A 16506-nucleotide genomic window follows, 5' to 3' on the forward strand; every position below is an offset into this window, starting at 1 on the left:
AAAAAAAGGGTTTCCAATGTTTCCTAACCCCTTTCAAATCCAAAATAGAAAGTATTATAAATTTCTTTATTGTAATGTTTATGTAAGAGTATAACTTCAGATTTAATCATGTTAGACTGACTCAAATATTTTTTTGTTTGCCATTGTTTGTTATTCAAACTTGTACAACATGATTTGTGCATATTAAGAAAAGAATCAGTGTGCAAGAAAGAAATATGAGATAAATATCAGTTTAGTAAGCACATTAAAGCAACAATTTAATTAAATTGTTATTAAATTAAATTGTTATTAAATAGTGAAATCTAAAATTAATCAAAATAACCAAATTTATTAGGATAAATATTATATTGCAAGGTTTTACCTGTTCTTTTATGTTTGTCCACATAGCAATATTTCAGCTCAAAGTCTTTTAATAACTCATGGATTTCCTAAAAGAAAAACAATGCATGGTTAAATACAAACTCAATAGAATGATTCTTTTTATTTCAGCTTAGAAACTTGAAAACATTCCAGGTAAAAATTATTCTGGAGACATGCTGCCAGAAAATATTAAGTTAAGTATCAATATGAGCATGACGCAATTTAGCAGTAAGCAGGACCCTCTGAACAGCTGAATTCACAACATCGTATTTAAAAAATGCCAACATTTGCCAAAGATTAGCTTTCAAACAAAATGTTGAAGTTGAAAGGCACTTCCTCACAGTGATATTTTCTGTCAGCTACATTATATGTTCTTTGTAGAAAGAGAATACCAGAAATACCAATCCTCAAAATCTAAACTTAACCACTCATGTTTCATGAAATGTATGAAATTAAACCTCAAGCCAATTAACTGCCACAACATCTGCTACCAGAATTTAACATCGTTTGACACATCAGTATTGAATTTTGAAAACCTGCTTTTTATTATTGTGAAATAACACTGCATAGTAGAAAAATTCCCTCCATTTCTATTAACTTTCTCTTCTGCTGTAAAGCATTTTTCCTCCTCTATAATTAGTTGTATTGTGCAAATCCTCACGGAATACAATAACTAGCATCTGCATCCTGTTCCTCTAGTGTATTGATAAGAAAAGGATCAGCAGAGAAAAACATTTGAATACTGCAGTTTCCAGGGCTAGGCTTCCAGCTAAATATTGATTTTATACTGAGTCCATAATTCATAGAAGTCACACTTATACTATTATGAATTACCACTGTTATTGTTATATACACTGGTGTACTTATTGCAATTCATGTGATTAACATAGTCATGTTGATAATAACCACCATAGTAACCACCTTTAAAGCGCTCCATGGCATAGGGCCGGGTTACTTACAGGACCGCCTACTGCTACCGAATACCTCTCACCGACCCGTGCGCTCTCACAGAGAGGGACTCCTCAGGGTGCCGTCAGCTAGGCAGTGTCGTCTGGCAACGCCCAGGAGAAGGGCCTTCTCTGTGGGGGCTCCCACCCTCTGGAACGAACTCCCCCCAGGACTCCGTCAACTTCCGGACCTCCGAACCTTCCGTCGCGAGCTTAAAACACATTTATTCATCTGCGCAGGACTGGACTAGATTTTAAATTTATAGTGGTTTTAATTGGTTTTAATATTTATACTATTTTTAATAATTTGGCTTTTAGAATAAGTTTTTTAATGGTTATCTTAATTTGTACATATATGTTTTTACTTGCCTGTGAACCGCCCTGAGTCCTTCGGGAGATAGGGCGGTATACAAATACGAATAAATAAATAAATAAATAAATAAATAAATACTAAGATAATTCTAGAAGGAATATGATTTTTTTAATTGGAGTTACATTCTACCTTTTCTCCAGACAGACAACTAGGAAATGTTCTTTCATTTTATCTCCATTAGAAGTTTTGGAAGACTCGGTTGAAAAAGAATGGCTAATGCAAACCCACCAGATGGGTTTCCATGGTTTAATGTGTTTGGGTTCTGTCTAGTCTATGTCCATCATCTTAACCATTAAAACATCTGTCTTTTTTATGTGGGTTGGGCCTGAGCTTTAAAGTCTTTGATTGACAAATTATGTGCCATCAAGTCTGTGTCACCTTTTAGCAACCATATAGATTTTCTCCATGGTGAGCCTGGTTCTTCATGGTGAGCCTGGTTCTTCAGGTTTTCCAATGGGGTACGTATCAGCCATCTAACTGAGTCTATCCAGTTAATCTCAAAGATAAACGATAGGGTACAGTCAAGCTTCCACTGAAGTGGAACAAACAGCACTCTGTTCTATTGAGAATACAAAATTTCAAACGTTACTGTAATTTCAAAATTTGTATCTTTCTTATATTTGTTAGTTTGTATGATTATGAATTGGATGAGAGTCAACATATATCTGAAGTTCAGGAAGGAAAAGATAGTAAATGGTAGAGCAGCCTTACTTGATAGTTTGATTATACCATCTTGTAAGTAATCTGGACCTCATCCTTTAGTTAAAATAAGCAATAAATATGTGCTTGGATTTTATCACATATTATCAATGTTGTAGAGGATTAGAAGTTTTGTCTCTTATTCTCTTTCTGCTATTAAATTACAGTGCTGAAAACAACTGCTTTTGTCACAGTGCAATCTGTGGCTGCTCCAGGTGTTGCGAAATGGAGAAATTGTCTATTGGCTACCACCTCTTTGTATATCTTATAGATATGTCTTTACTGAATTAAGATTTTATGTTATATATTCTGTTTTAATAGAGGTCAATACACAAATGGCCCAGTTAATAAATGGTGACTTATTTTTGTAAAGTGAAACAGCTCATTAAGCTGTTTAGCGCTCTTTGATGAAATTCCATTGCAATAAATGATCATTATTGTTCACCAGATATTTTTTGTGCCAACGGACAATGTAAGTTGTTTCATACTCTGTGTTTCTTGATTTCTTTTAGCAACTAGAAATCCTAAACGTCAGTTGCTACACAGTTGTGATTTCTTGATATTATATGTCATTTTGGTCATGTTTGTGTTTGTAGATTGGATAAATTGCATTTTGACTGAAATGACACAAAAGCACCTATACTAAATGAACTAATAATCTTGAGATTTAGAGGAAACAAAGTCTGTACATCTTACACTTAAGATAGGCCATTTGGAAAAGTTGGGGAACAATTTCCGAAAGCAAAAATGACAAAACTATCTATTAAAGAGTCTAGAGATTCTCAGTCATCCAGGTCAAGTTTGTCCCAAAGATGCTTTTTCAGGAGGCAACTGGACTTTCTTGGTTTTTCTTTGAAGACATTTCGCTTCTCATTTCGCATCTTCAGGAGGGGTCTTCTGCTAATCTAAGTACCGTAACCTGGCAGGTTCCTAACAAGTCCCTAAGTCATTTTTAAAATAAATAATCAATTAATTAAGCAAGCAAACAAGTTCATATACAGTATTTTGAGATTCTTTGTTTATAAAGATAAGCTAAATGTTGTATATAGTTTCTAATTTGGATAATCCAAAGAATGGGCAGAATTATACAAATGTCCACATGTGCAAGCTGAAGAAACTTGGTCATATTGCAAGGAGGGCCAACAAATGGTGAGCAGATCCTCAGTCTCCGATGATAACTAAAACCCCTTTGTACTTTGAATAGCTCCCATTATAAGAGCATAACAAGAAAATACCTACTCCAAGTACTGATATGACCAAGTTTCATTATCAATGAATTATGATTGGGTAAATGCACTATATTAACCAATGGTTTGTTTGACCATGATCTACTAAATAAGCAACAACTGATTGGGTTTACACTGCATGCTAAATTAAACCAGAATATGCTTTTTACTGCATATCACAAACACAAAGTTAGTATTCATACCTCAATATACAATTTTGGAGAGAAGTACAAGTAATCCTGGCTTTACCCTCATTCATTTAGTGACTGTTCAAAGTGACAAAGGCACTGAAAAAAGTGACCAATGAGCATTTTTCACGCTTAAACTGTTGTAAGCGTGCATGGTCACATGATCACAATTCAGACACTTGGCATCTGGCCTGTATTTATGAGGGCTGCAGTGTCCCTGTGTCATGTGATCACCTTTTGTGACTTTCTGACAAGCAAACTCATCGGGGAAGCCAGATTTACTTAACAAATATGTTACTAACTTAACAACAGAAGTAATTCACTTAACAACTGTGGCAAGAAACATCATAAAATGGGGCAAAACTCATTTAACAACTGTCTCAGTAATGAAAATTTTGGGCTTAATTGTGATCGTAAGTCGAGGACTACCTGTAACAACTTAATGACATTATTTTTGAAAGGAAAACTGGTGCAACCAAAAGAGTAATATATTTTACATTTTTGTCATGTATCACATCCTAGTAGAGATAGGGCTCTTAGAGCCTACATGATCAGTTTTATGTCTGCTAACTTGGATACCAACAATGGTATATTGTCTAAACATATGCACATCTTTAAGGTCATATGCATCCAGATAAAGCTCTAATAAATGAACGACCTGAGTCCAAGATTATAATGCACTCTTGTTTTGCCAATCTGCTAATTCAATATATATAGTTTAATGGCAGGATCAAGTATCTTCTTTTTAGTCAATTTGAACACCGGTCTCTTATTTCGTCGGTTAACAGCTGTCAAATGCCATGTTAATAAAACATGATGCTGCTTTTTGGAGGATCTACGCAGTGATACTATGTTACTGCTGTTATTTAGTAATCGACCAGACCTGCCCAATTTCCTATGAGAGGGCAGAATTTTAAAAGAGAAAGAGAAATCTTATTTGTAAGGATAGGAGTTAAAAATGTTTTCCATGAAAGGCAATTACAGAACAGCTTCTTGATGCTATGATGAACTATTGACTATTTAAAGCCATGCCTGAGACTTGCATAATGGACAACTGCTTTTGTTACCATGCATCATTCTTCTGAGGATAGTCCATCATATAAAACAATATCCAGCTGACATCTATAAAATCAAATGTTAAAAAGGGATTAACAAAGTACATTACACTTATCTGCTAAGTTTATTTTTAGATCATGGAAAACACGCTAAGCTATTCAGCAATTCTCCATGTAGTTAAATCATGTTGTACAGCTTGGTAGTCATTGTGTTTTTACAAATATAGCTGTCAGAAGCTCCAACTCTTGAACTGCAGATTGGCTGTGTTATTTCAACACTTCCAAATAAGGGACCATAAGAAATCAGGGATAATTATCTCAGTGTGATATGCTTGTACCATCTAAAGTTCTCATATTCTTTGAAACAAACTGGGATATTAACAAAGGGATGATGGAGAAGCACAACAAACGTCAAATTATTTATTAACATTTTTAGAGTTTATACTGCATAGAACTACCTACTGATACTTTTTATACTTCCTTTTTTATTCTAGTTTTTATACCTACTTTTTTATTCTCATGAGCTATTATTTATTTATTTATTTATTTATTTATTTGATTTTTATACCGCCCTTCTCCCGAAGGACTCAGGGCGGTGTACAGGCAGAATAAAACAAACAATACAAATTACAATTAAAATGCAATTTAAAAAACTTATTTAAATTAGCCTGACGATTTAAAAATTTACCATACACTAAAAAACCCCATTTAAAATTAATAAAATTTGACATTTAAAATTCAATTTAAGCCAGCCCCGCGCGGATAAAAAGGTGTGTCTTCAGTTCGCGGCGAAAAGTCCGAAGGTCAGGTATTTGGCGTAAACCCGAGGGAAGCTCGTTCCAGAGTGTGGGAGCCCCCACAGAGAAGGCCCTTCCCCTGGGGGCCGCCAGCCGACATTGTTTGGCGGACGGCACCCTGAGAAGTCCCTCTCTGTGAGAGCGTACGGGTCGGTGGGAGGCATGTGGTAACAGCAGGCGGTCCCGTAGGTACCCAGGCCCTAAGTTATGAACAAGGAGAAGAAAATTTCCAAAGTCACTTGAGAATGAGGATGTTAACTCTATTCCCTTCCATATAAGTCCAGCTCTACCCATTTTAGAGTCTCAACTGTGATTTATGTATGTATTTGTTTAAATTATTAACATATTGCTTTTCATTTATACATAGATCAAGGTTATTGTAATAATATAAAAGAAAAGCAACCCACAAAATGTGGCCTCTGAGTGTGTGGCATAATTAAGAAGCAATTAATGAGCTACTCAACCAGGCATCTGGGATAAAACACATTATATTAAGTTAAATGCTAATAGACACACTCAGGAAAAAAATTACTGGAAAAAGACTGGAACATTTTTTTTCCATTTGAAAGCTAAACTATTTAAATATTGCAAAGGGAGAAATCGCATGTATACAATAATTATTATTATCCTACACAAAATGCCTTGGAGTATTAATTATTGTTATACTATGTGCAGTTCCTCAGTGCCCTAGGATAATAAGAGGATAAGCAATATCAAAACTATATAATTCTGCCTTTTGTGAACCAAAACCAGAAATTATTTAAAGAAATGCAGCTGGGCAATAGTGACCATCAATTTCATTTTTGAGGCAAATATTTTGATGATTTTTTTAAAAACCCAATATTGAAAATGAGCAAAGATATAAAATAATATAAATACTGTATTTCAGCAACTCATAATGTATTACAAGTTATATATATGATAATGTATGACAATATTCTTTTCTGATTTTTTTGTTTATATCATAATTAATTAATTATCATAATTTTGTTTCTATCATAATTAAGATTTTGCAACCAAAATAAAAGCCCATATTAAAACAGAACATTTTCCAAATATTTCTTAAATTCATATTTAGCAGTATATAGATATTTATGGTATCTCAAATTCTATTATTCTAAAAATACAACTACCTATCTCTAAAGCAAATACTATTTATAAATTATCTGTCATTGATGCTTCAATAGTAAGACTGTATACAAGACAAAGGGAGACACTGGCTATGTCAATATTGTATTTTCTGTATTGCAGAAAAGAGAGCTGAGAGACAATAACTTCCTTGAGACCATTAGCAATCTTTTCAGATTACAGGTGATCTTTCATAATCTTGCAAGGTAGAAAGAATAACCATCTTTCTATGAGAGATTCAGATAATATATTTGGAATCTTTTTAAATGTATCCATTTATAATAGACAATTTATAATTTATAATAGACAATTTATAATTTACAATATACAATTTATAATTTATAATAGACAATAGAATGGCCAGAGAGAAAATAAACGATTCAAATTCATCCAGCAAGCTTCAAGTTCAAAGGGTACTTAGACTTGGATTGGAAAATCCAGGTTCAGCACTTTTAACTATGACACTACACTAACTGTGCATTGTCTTTCGTTTTTGTAATCAGCTATGAGAATTTATACAAGAATCTGGTAAAACATTGTTTTGCATTCTGAGAACCTAAGTAGTCATTTAGACATTTCTCAGAGCTCTCTCTCTCCCTCCCTCTCTCTCTCTCCCCCACTGATCTATTTATCTATCTACCGTATCTCTCTCTTTCTCTCCATCTATCATCTACCTATGAATTCATATGTATCTCTATCTTTCATCTATCTATTTATCTATCTATCTATCTATCTATCTATCTATCTATCTATCTATCATCTAATTTATTTGCCACCCTCTCATAGTTCAGTAGACTCTTTTTTTATTTATTCATCAGTTTGTATTCTGCCTCAATCACCAAGTAACCATGAATTTTTAATAAAGATTATATTAGCATTGGAACTTACTGATTTTTGCTACATATGCTCAGAAAGTTTCCTTTCCTTGAATTATACAATTTCAGCATAAAATGTAAGAATATTTTTAATTTCTGACTTTTCAGAACTAGAAAAAGAAATACTTCACAGAAGATGTAACACCAAATAGTTGCAATCATTATTATTTAAGTTAATAGGTTATACAAGAGTTGATGGGGGGTGGTTTCTTCTCCCTTTATGTCTCTTTTCGCCTATTTCCGTTGCTTCAGTCTGTTCCCTGCCCTTATATATTTCTTAGATTTATGTGACATTTTCCATCTAGGAGTTTAACCTGGCATAAATATTATTTTTTCTTCCATTTATGCACATAACAAACTTATAAGACTGGTTGAACCAAGACTGGGCCAAAGTCATCTAGAGCAAACCTTGGGCCAAAGTCATCTAGAGTAGGGGCCAAAGTCATCTAGAGCAAACCTTGGCAACTTTGAAACTTGTGGACTTCAACTCCCAGAGTTGAAGTCCACAAGTCTTAAAGTTGCCAAGGTTGGAAAGCCTTGATCTAGATCAGGGCTCTCCAACCTTGGCAACTTTGAAACTTGTGGACTTCAACTCCCATAATTCCTCCTGAGGAATTATGGGAGTTGAAGTCCACAAGTCTTAAAGTTGCCAAGTTTGGAGAGCCCTGAACTAGAGTATTTGAAAGAAAAAAACAGATTTGAGCCTCCTCTAGTCCAACTCAACATCTTAACCATTAAACAGACCAATTCTCCTACGTAAGTGTCAATTCTTGTGTCTTTCTGGGCCACTGTGTCTTTAAGGAGCCTCTGGACAGTTCCAGCCATAGGGATTCTTTTCTATATATATGCATATGGTGGTTTGTCCGCTAGTGCTCCCCCCACCCCCATGCATTTCATTAAACCAGAGGAATTCTCGAATGAACAACATACACATACCCGTCACCAAGTGTACCTTTGGGACATTCCTAAAACAAGATTGCATCAGAATTCAATCTAATCCCATGCGTACCTATTTGAATTGCCATTATTTCAATAGGAATAGGCTTGCCTTATCTGTTTATGTACAATGGTATTATAGTTATAGATTTTGTAAAAATAATAAAACCCTGTACATTTCCTTGTTAGATCAAAACCTGCTAAAGGAAAATGAACCAATCATGCAATATGCACAAGAGGAAAAACATGTGCTTTTTGTCTTATATGCACATTCTTCACACATACAACTCCAGCACTTCTTTTGCAATTTTCTCACAATATCTAATTGTGATTGTCTTCCTCTGGCTTTAATCACACATGTGCATGTGTACAAAATATATTAATTTTATATGATGGACTAAAATATTTTTTGAAATTACAGGAAGTCTGTTTGTCGTAACTATGTATACAATGAAATTTCATTTTAATGTATGCCAGTTAGTGCACATTTAAAGTGACAATAAAATTATTCTAACTATCGTCTGAAGTGGTGTAGTAATAGTGCAAGATTTAGTTTGCTATGAATTGTTTGTTCTTATTTCTGGTCAATATTTCAATCCATATTCAGGAAAACAATTCTGATCAAGAATGCTACAGTACCATATGAGTGTTTTCAGATCTCACAGATAATAAAAATGCAAACATCTGGCAAATAACTCTTCTCTTATTACAAATTGCAATCTAAATCCCATTTCACAGGAAAATTGTTGTGTCAAATTATATTTTAAAACAGCTACTAAGTAACTCCAATTAATGATGACATTCAACCAGTGGCTGCAACAGGTGTTTGCCATGGGCAGCAGAGATTCAGCCACATCCTTTCCCTTTCCATCAGCTGTGCTCCAGATTTCTGCCTTCTCCCTACCATTAGCAGCAGGAAGACAAGGATTTTAAAGAGAATTATTGAAAGAAATGTGGGTTCACTGCCTCCGCTTCTCAAGCTGGAAAGCAGCTATCCTAAAGAGATACTTTGGATGTGGAATCTTTGTCCTTCTCTTTCCAAGGGATCATTCTAAAAATGTGCTCATTCTTCACTGCTATTATCATCAAGTGTCTGATTATTTGGGCTTTGAGAGGAAGCAGCTAGAGTCTGCTCTGGGTCATATCAATAGTACTCTGACTCTGGGTCATATCAATAGTGGCTAGGTTTTTTTTATACAGACAAAGCATCATAATTTGTTGTTGCTGCTGTTAATTTTAAGTCTACTTTTTTTAAAAAAACTGATCAGTTCAAGAAGGGGAACATAGTTATAATACCCTTGCCTCTATTTCTCCATGACAACCATCCTATGAGATGGGTTAGGAGCAGTGGTTGGTTTCACTTACCTTTGCTACCAGTTCACTTGCGTGTGCACACACAAGCAAACTTGATGACATCTGGGCGGGTGGGCGGAGTCTCCTGCCACCGCTACCAGTTTGCCCGGACCGGGGCGAACCTGTAGCAACCCATCACTAGTTAGGAGAGACAGTGACAGGCCCAAGGTTTCCCAGCCAGTTTTTATTGGAGGCTTAAGATTCAGGGTTTTTTTAAAAAAAAATATTATTATTATTATTTCTATGCAGTATGTTTAGCATACTGCCAGGCTAACTCTTTTATTGGTTCCCATTTCTGAGGTAATATTTTGAAATTGTTTTCCTGTAAGTGTCAGCAGTCATAAAGCAGACAGCATAAAAGTTTAAAGTGATGTTTAGATAGTTTTAATGTTCCAGTTTGATTAATGAGCTTAAGCACCTGAGATCAACAGGAAATTGTGTGCTTCCTCTTCAGAATGGGCAATCTTGTCATTCCATGTAGGGCTAAAACTGAAGTTTATTCAAATTCTTCTAAGTAATCTAAACCTAAAATCCAATCTAAAATTGCGACCAATTTTGGTAGCACTAGCATTTATATTTTACTAAATAATATTTAAACTATACTGACCAACACATGAGGGAATATAGAACCGTTTATTGTGATATAAAATTTTAATGGAAATTTTCAAATTCAAAGTAAGATACTTTCAGAATTATTTTACCAGTATTAAAAAGTCAGGCAAAACAGCTAAGTGAACTAGTGTTCACAACAAATGAAAGCCATTGGAAATATTTCTTATGTTGAGCATATCTCTACAGAGGTACTCAATTGGTATTTAATGGAAAAAGATATTGTAAGACCTTATACCCACACTCTCCATCCTAGGTGCTTGCAATGTCACAATAAAACATTGTACTGTGTAAAGTACTAGGCAAAATACATTATTGTCCTTCACAATAAAATACAGTACTATGAAAAAAATAGAACCGTACACGTGTGGAAAAAGTGAACAATTAACTGCAATTTTTAACTTAATTAATCTTCAGGATACATCTTATTTATTAAAACCAGAATATTTTTCTTCACCTTTATTCTGTACAACAATTTCCACACTTCAGGCATACGTTTTTTAAACGTCTCACAATCTCTTCCAAAACAAGAGATTTTTAAAAGCCATTTGCTATATAGGATAAAAGTTTGCAAAAATTAAATACCATTCTTGAGGTTTTAACTGTGCAAGCACTTCATATTGGGATGAAAATGTTGTGGATTAACATCCTTAGTACAACCCATATACACTGTTTTTAAAAACAAAAACAAAAGCAGATTTGTTCCAGTTCCTCATGGAGATTATGAATATTCTCTAAACATATGACAAATCATTTTTGTACGTCTGAAAAGATGAACCACCAATTACAAACATATATTTAGATACACAGAAATAGCAATATGTTTGTTCATCGGTAATTTAATTATCTTTATAGAGACAAAAAATGCATTAGTGCCAAGATTCTCTGCACTCTTAATTTTTAGTTATAACAGGCTTAGAAGAAAGTTACTATTTCAAATTGTAATATAATAGCACCTGTCAACTCTGAAATTCTCTTATACAGATGGGCCCCATAAGTTTGAATATTTTTATATTAACAATATATTTCACAATCACATAGAAGCAAAATGACATGTAGGAGTTAGAAACTTGATCAATGTTAGCATTGGGAAGTCGTAAGTTTAAAAATTCTCTCATGAAAAATAAAATAAATAGAAGTCTTGAGAATTTATATCTCTAATGTGAATTAGAAAAAAAGAGATGGTCTCAGACAGCATAAATAATGTTTTGTTTGAAGAGAAGAACATGCAAGATGCATTTCCAAATACTCAGTAAAATAAAGTCAAGATATTGGTTACATCTGCTATCCAGACAAAAGAACATAAGTATTTCCTTTTGCTTTTTTTTTTTTTTTAGTACTCTAGGAGTCAGTCATGAATCCTGACTGCGCTTCCATTTATGGGATGTTTGTCTCAATCTAAAGGGGACTATGACTCCTATTTGTATTATTCAACAAAATATACAGTATAATCCCCCTAACACAGAAAAGTTATTATTATTTTTAAAAAGGAAAATGGCAGCTATACTTGCAATACCTTACATCCTGCAAGGCTAGCTTTAATGCTATCAAAGAACAACATCTGCCTATCCTTGGGAAGGACTTGAAAGCGATAAAAATGCCAAATCCAGTCTGAACATAGGACTGACTGTGCCATCAGACACAATAATAATGCTTCACACTTGCTCTTCTACTGCCAGAGAACTCTATAGTTACAGAGAGAGCTGGCAAAAGCTTTGTATGTTTTGCTGCCATTAAAGCAAAGATAGTTTCTTTGGCACACCGCATTCCGTTACAAAAAATTGTGAAGTGCAGCCTGCCTATAGGACTACTTTCCCTTATCTGTGACTTCCAGGGTTAGCTCTTTTCCTAACTGTTCTCATGAGTAGATTCCTACTCACGTTGCTATCTAAATCTCCCCTGATCTCTTTTTCCAGAGATCCAAAGTCTTCTTCAAGATCTATGGAGATTCTCAGTCATCCAGGTCACGGCTGTCCTGAATAAGGTGCTTTTTTTTCCAAGACGCAACTGGACTTTCTGGTTTTTCTTGGGAGACGTTTTGCCTCTCATCCAAAGGAGCTTTTTCAACTTCTTCGCCTTCCCCACCATCCAGTCCGAGCTGAAGAAGTTTCTTCCACGAGAAGCCAAACCTCTTCCAAGAAAGTCCAGTTGCCTCTTGAAAAAAAGCACTTTTAGGACAAAGGTTCCCTCCTCTCCTTCCAGGAACTTGGGCACCTACGACGCTTCTTCTATGAGGGGCACTTGCCCCACTGGCTAGCCCGCTTTAACAGGGATCAAAGACCCGGTTTTGCTAACCTGGGAGAGCCTGGATGTCAAGTCTCCCCATAGAAAACTCTCCCTTTCCGACTCAGTATGGAAAGTGCTCAAGTTTCTTTTCCAATAGTGGGACGGTCCTGATCTTTGGACTCTCGGTCACAATTCCCAAACATCCTAGTGGAAAACTGAAGGAATGGTAGTTCAATTGTAGTTCGGGGGAGGGAGGGGCACCAAGTTGTTTCCCGAGATCCCCGTCGCGGTTCCCACCACCCCTCCGGTTCCCGGTTTGGCCCTCCGCCTCTCCCCACCGCCGGGGCTCCGCGCCTTGCTCTGCCCCGCCGCGGCTTCTGCTTCTTCGCCACCCACCTGGCTGCTGCTTTCGGCGGGCAGGTTCCTCAGCAGAATCTTGCGCCTGTTGCTCAGCTCCCGCCTTGTGCTCTGCAGCCTGCGGGCGATCTCCTCCGGGGAAAGAGCGCGGGGCTCCCCACCCGCCCCCACGTCGGGCTCCCCGGGGCCGGACCCCGCCGATGCCGCCATCTTGCCGGCCCAGAGGCGAACACGTTCTCCCTCCGCCAGGGCAGGGGAAGCCGGTGGGCGGGAGGGGAGCCAGGGCGGGCTGGTCGGAGCGGGAGGGGCGAGGAAAACTCCGCAGCCGGCGGTGGTCAGCCGCGGCCGCCTGGGACACAAAGGGAGCGCGAGGAAGGCTCGCGCGCCCTCTCTGCCCGGGTTTTGAAGTTCCTGGGCGCGCTTCGTGCTCCCTCTTGCCCGGGAGGGATGCTTGCGAGGCGAAGGATCCCGCGGGTCGGTCGCCTGCGAGAGGGATGAAGCGCCTCCCGCCTTCCTTTAGAAATCCCGCTAACCAGCTCCTGAGTTATCCGGGGACTTTAGATTCGTAGCTTAGGAAAAAAAAAGGGGGGGGGGCTGGCATCCTGTCGGCAGAGCAATAAGCTTGACGCCTTTCGCTCCCTTAAGAGCTGCTTGCCAAGGCAGTTGAGGGAAGCGGCCATCGAGATCGCTACGATAAGGGAAAAAAACGTACGGCGTGGGGCGCCACGAGGGAGGCTAGCGCCTTGAAGCGAAAAACGGGTTAATGTTTCACCACGACTAGCCTATGTTATACAGAGTTATTCCTAAGTCTTTTTTTTTTTTTTTTACTGCCCTGCGAGACCTGAGAAAGCATCTGGAGTTTTTAAACACTTCAGAAGGAAAAAGTGTTAAAAATAGAGAGCGAACTTTTTCACAGGCTTACAAAGGTTGACCTTCCCCCTCTTTTTTGTTATTTAATTTGTGGGAGAAGAAAAAAAAAATCAGAGTATCTGGGGAATCGAAAACGGCTCAGGGATAAATGCAATGCGTTCTTGGTAAAGTAATGTAGTGTTTTATGTTAATATGTAGAGATCCCTCTGCCTGCATTGTAAGGTTTTAATGTAACAACAAACGCACATGTTAGAACCTCTGGGTAATATCAGGTGACAGGTTGAATTAAAACTGACCTTCAACATCTCCCTTTTATTCATCACAACTAATGAAATCTTCTTGTATTTCAAGAGCTGTCCTAGGAGAGGATGGAAATCAACAGATGTTGGCAAAAAGGAATTTTCACTGATGGCCCAAAAGGTCTCACCACTTGCCTCTAGCCATGAGACAACTACATGCGGTCCTCGACTTACAACAGTTCGCTTAGTGACCATTCAAAGGTACAATGAAAATAGTGACTTAGGACCATTTTTCACACTTACATCCCCATGGTCATCTGAACAAAATTCAGATGCTCGCCAACTGATTCATACCGGTAGCTATGACAGTTGCAATGTCCCGGGGTCATGTGATCATCTTTTGCAATCTTTTGACAAGCAAAGTGAATGGGGAAGCCAGATTCACTTAACAACTATGACACTATTTTAAAAACTGCAATAATTCACTTAACAGCAAGGGCCAGAAAGGTTGTAAAATGGGGCAAAATTCAATGTTTTGAATTTGAAATGTTGGGCTCAATTGTTGTTGTAAGCTGAGGAGTACTTGTACATCTAGTCCTTGACATACAACCACAAATGGGACTAGATTTTCTGTTGTTAAGCAAGATGGTTGTTAAGTGAATTTTTGCTGTTTGGTCACCAAGTCATGTCCGACTCTGTGATTCCATTGACCATACCATACCAGGCCCCCACTGTCCTCCACTGTCTTCTGGACTTTGCCCAAATTCACATTCATTGCATTGATGGCAGTGATGGGATTCAAATAATTTAACAACCGGTTCTGTGGGCATGGCTAGGTGGGTGTGGCTATGTGGTCATGTGAGTGGGTGGGCATGGTCAACTTGACATCACTGAAGGCAAGGTGGGCGGCACCTTGCTGTGAGTGATGTCATTGGCCACACCCACTCAGTCACATGGCCACCTAGCCACATCTCCCTAGCCATGCCCACAGAACCGGTTATTAAATTATTTGAATATGTTCCCTGCCAGGGGGGAGAGAGCGCTCTCCCAGCTAGCAATGGGGTGGCAATGGGGTGAAGGCAATGGGATGAAGATCAGGATGGGACTTCCGGCGGCTGCGCACCCCATTGCTTGCCGGTGTTGGTGCCAGTGCCGCTTGCGGCCAGACCCAGCCAGGAAGACAGCCTGCTAACGAGCTTCAGGCCGGTACTGTCCTGTCATGTCCCACCGTTCTCCTGGCCCATCGCCACTATCACTGCCCTGTTTTTCGAGCAGGTTGAAGCTGCTCGGAAGGCAGCTGCCAGAAGCCTGTCCTTGCTACTTAAGAGCAGCTTCCAAGGCAGGAAAAGTTCAGGCAAGTTGTCTCCTTCTCAGCCTGAAACACACAGAGAACATGCACACATCTCACAGCGCCGGGATCTTCTGTGAGGAGACGGTGTGTGCCATGAGGTGCGTGTGCCTGTTTGCTTGACGCCGAGAAGGAGGAGAAGACTTGGCTGAACTTTTCTGTCTCCCTCTCTTCTGACACTGGCCAGGCAGATGAGCAGCCTCCTGACCAGTGGGGCAAGTGTCATACCAGTGGAGCTGTGCTAGCTGGCCGTGCGGTTCCCAGCCAGGGGGGAGAGAGCACACTCCCAGCTAGCATGGCCATGCGGCTTCTCAGCCAGCATTCAGAGGCAAGTGGGAAGCTCCGGGAAGCACGGAAATGGAGCCGCGGTGTGGTGGCAAAGCAACACAGACAAGCCCGGGGATGGGGGGCAGCTAGCTAGCTAGGCCGCGAGCGCCGTGTGTGATGGAGATGCAGCAGTGGCAGAGCTAGCCAGGCAAGGCTGGGGATGGAAGGGGGGCAGCGCAGTGACAGCAGCCTAGGCTGGCTCAGGAGTCAGCACTCAACTGGGGCTTTCCATGGTGGCAGGAAGGCTGGGGGGGCTGGCCCGGGAATCGACTTGATCGGGGCTTGTGCCGCAGGGCAGGGAGGGGCAAGGGGCGGCCGAGCCAGCAATTTAACAAATGGTTCGGTTTGCTGTGCTCCAAGGCTAGTAAGTAGTGGTGGGGAGGGGAGGGGCGAGGGGCGGGTGAGTCAGCAATTTAATGAACGGTTCGGTATAGTGTGCTGCGAGGCCACTAAGTAGTGGTGGGAAGGGGCGGGGCAAGCCAGCAATTTAACAAACGGTTCAGCCAAACCGCCTAGAACCAGCAGAATCCCAACACTGATTGATGGTGCTGTCTAACCATCTCATCCTCTGTTGTCCCCTGCTCCTTTTGCCT

The 16506-nt window shown here is 38.9% G+C and overlaps 1 protein-coding gene across 1 annotated transcript in view; it reads right to left on the minus strand.

The window, feature by feature from the left end:
- RAVER2 (ribonucleoprotein, PTB binding 2) overlaps positions 1 to 14489 on the minus strand; it is a 49850-nt gene extending 35361 nt beyond the window's left edge. The window contains 2 exon segments of the mRNA XM_058176949.1: positions 362 to 428; positions 13169 to 14489. Coding sequence (XP_058032932.1) covers positions 362 to 428; positions 13169 to 13339 — 238 coding nt within the window. The 5' untranslated portion in view covers positions 13340 to 14489.
- Between the last annotated feature and the right edge of the window lie 2017 nt (positions 14490 to 16506).

Source organism: Ahaetulla prasina, chromosome 3 (assembly GCF_028640845.1).
Source record: "Ahaetulla prasina isolate Xishuangbanna chromosome 3, ASM2864084v1, whole genome shotgun sequence".
Classification (NCBI taxonomy): Eukaryota; Metazoa; Chordata; class Lepidosauria; order Squamata; family Colubridae; genus Ahaetulla; species Ahaetulla prasina.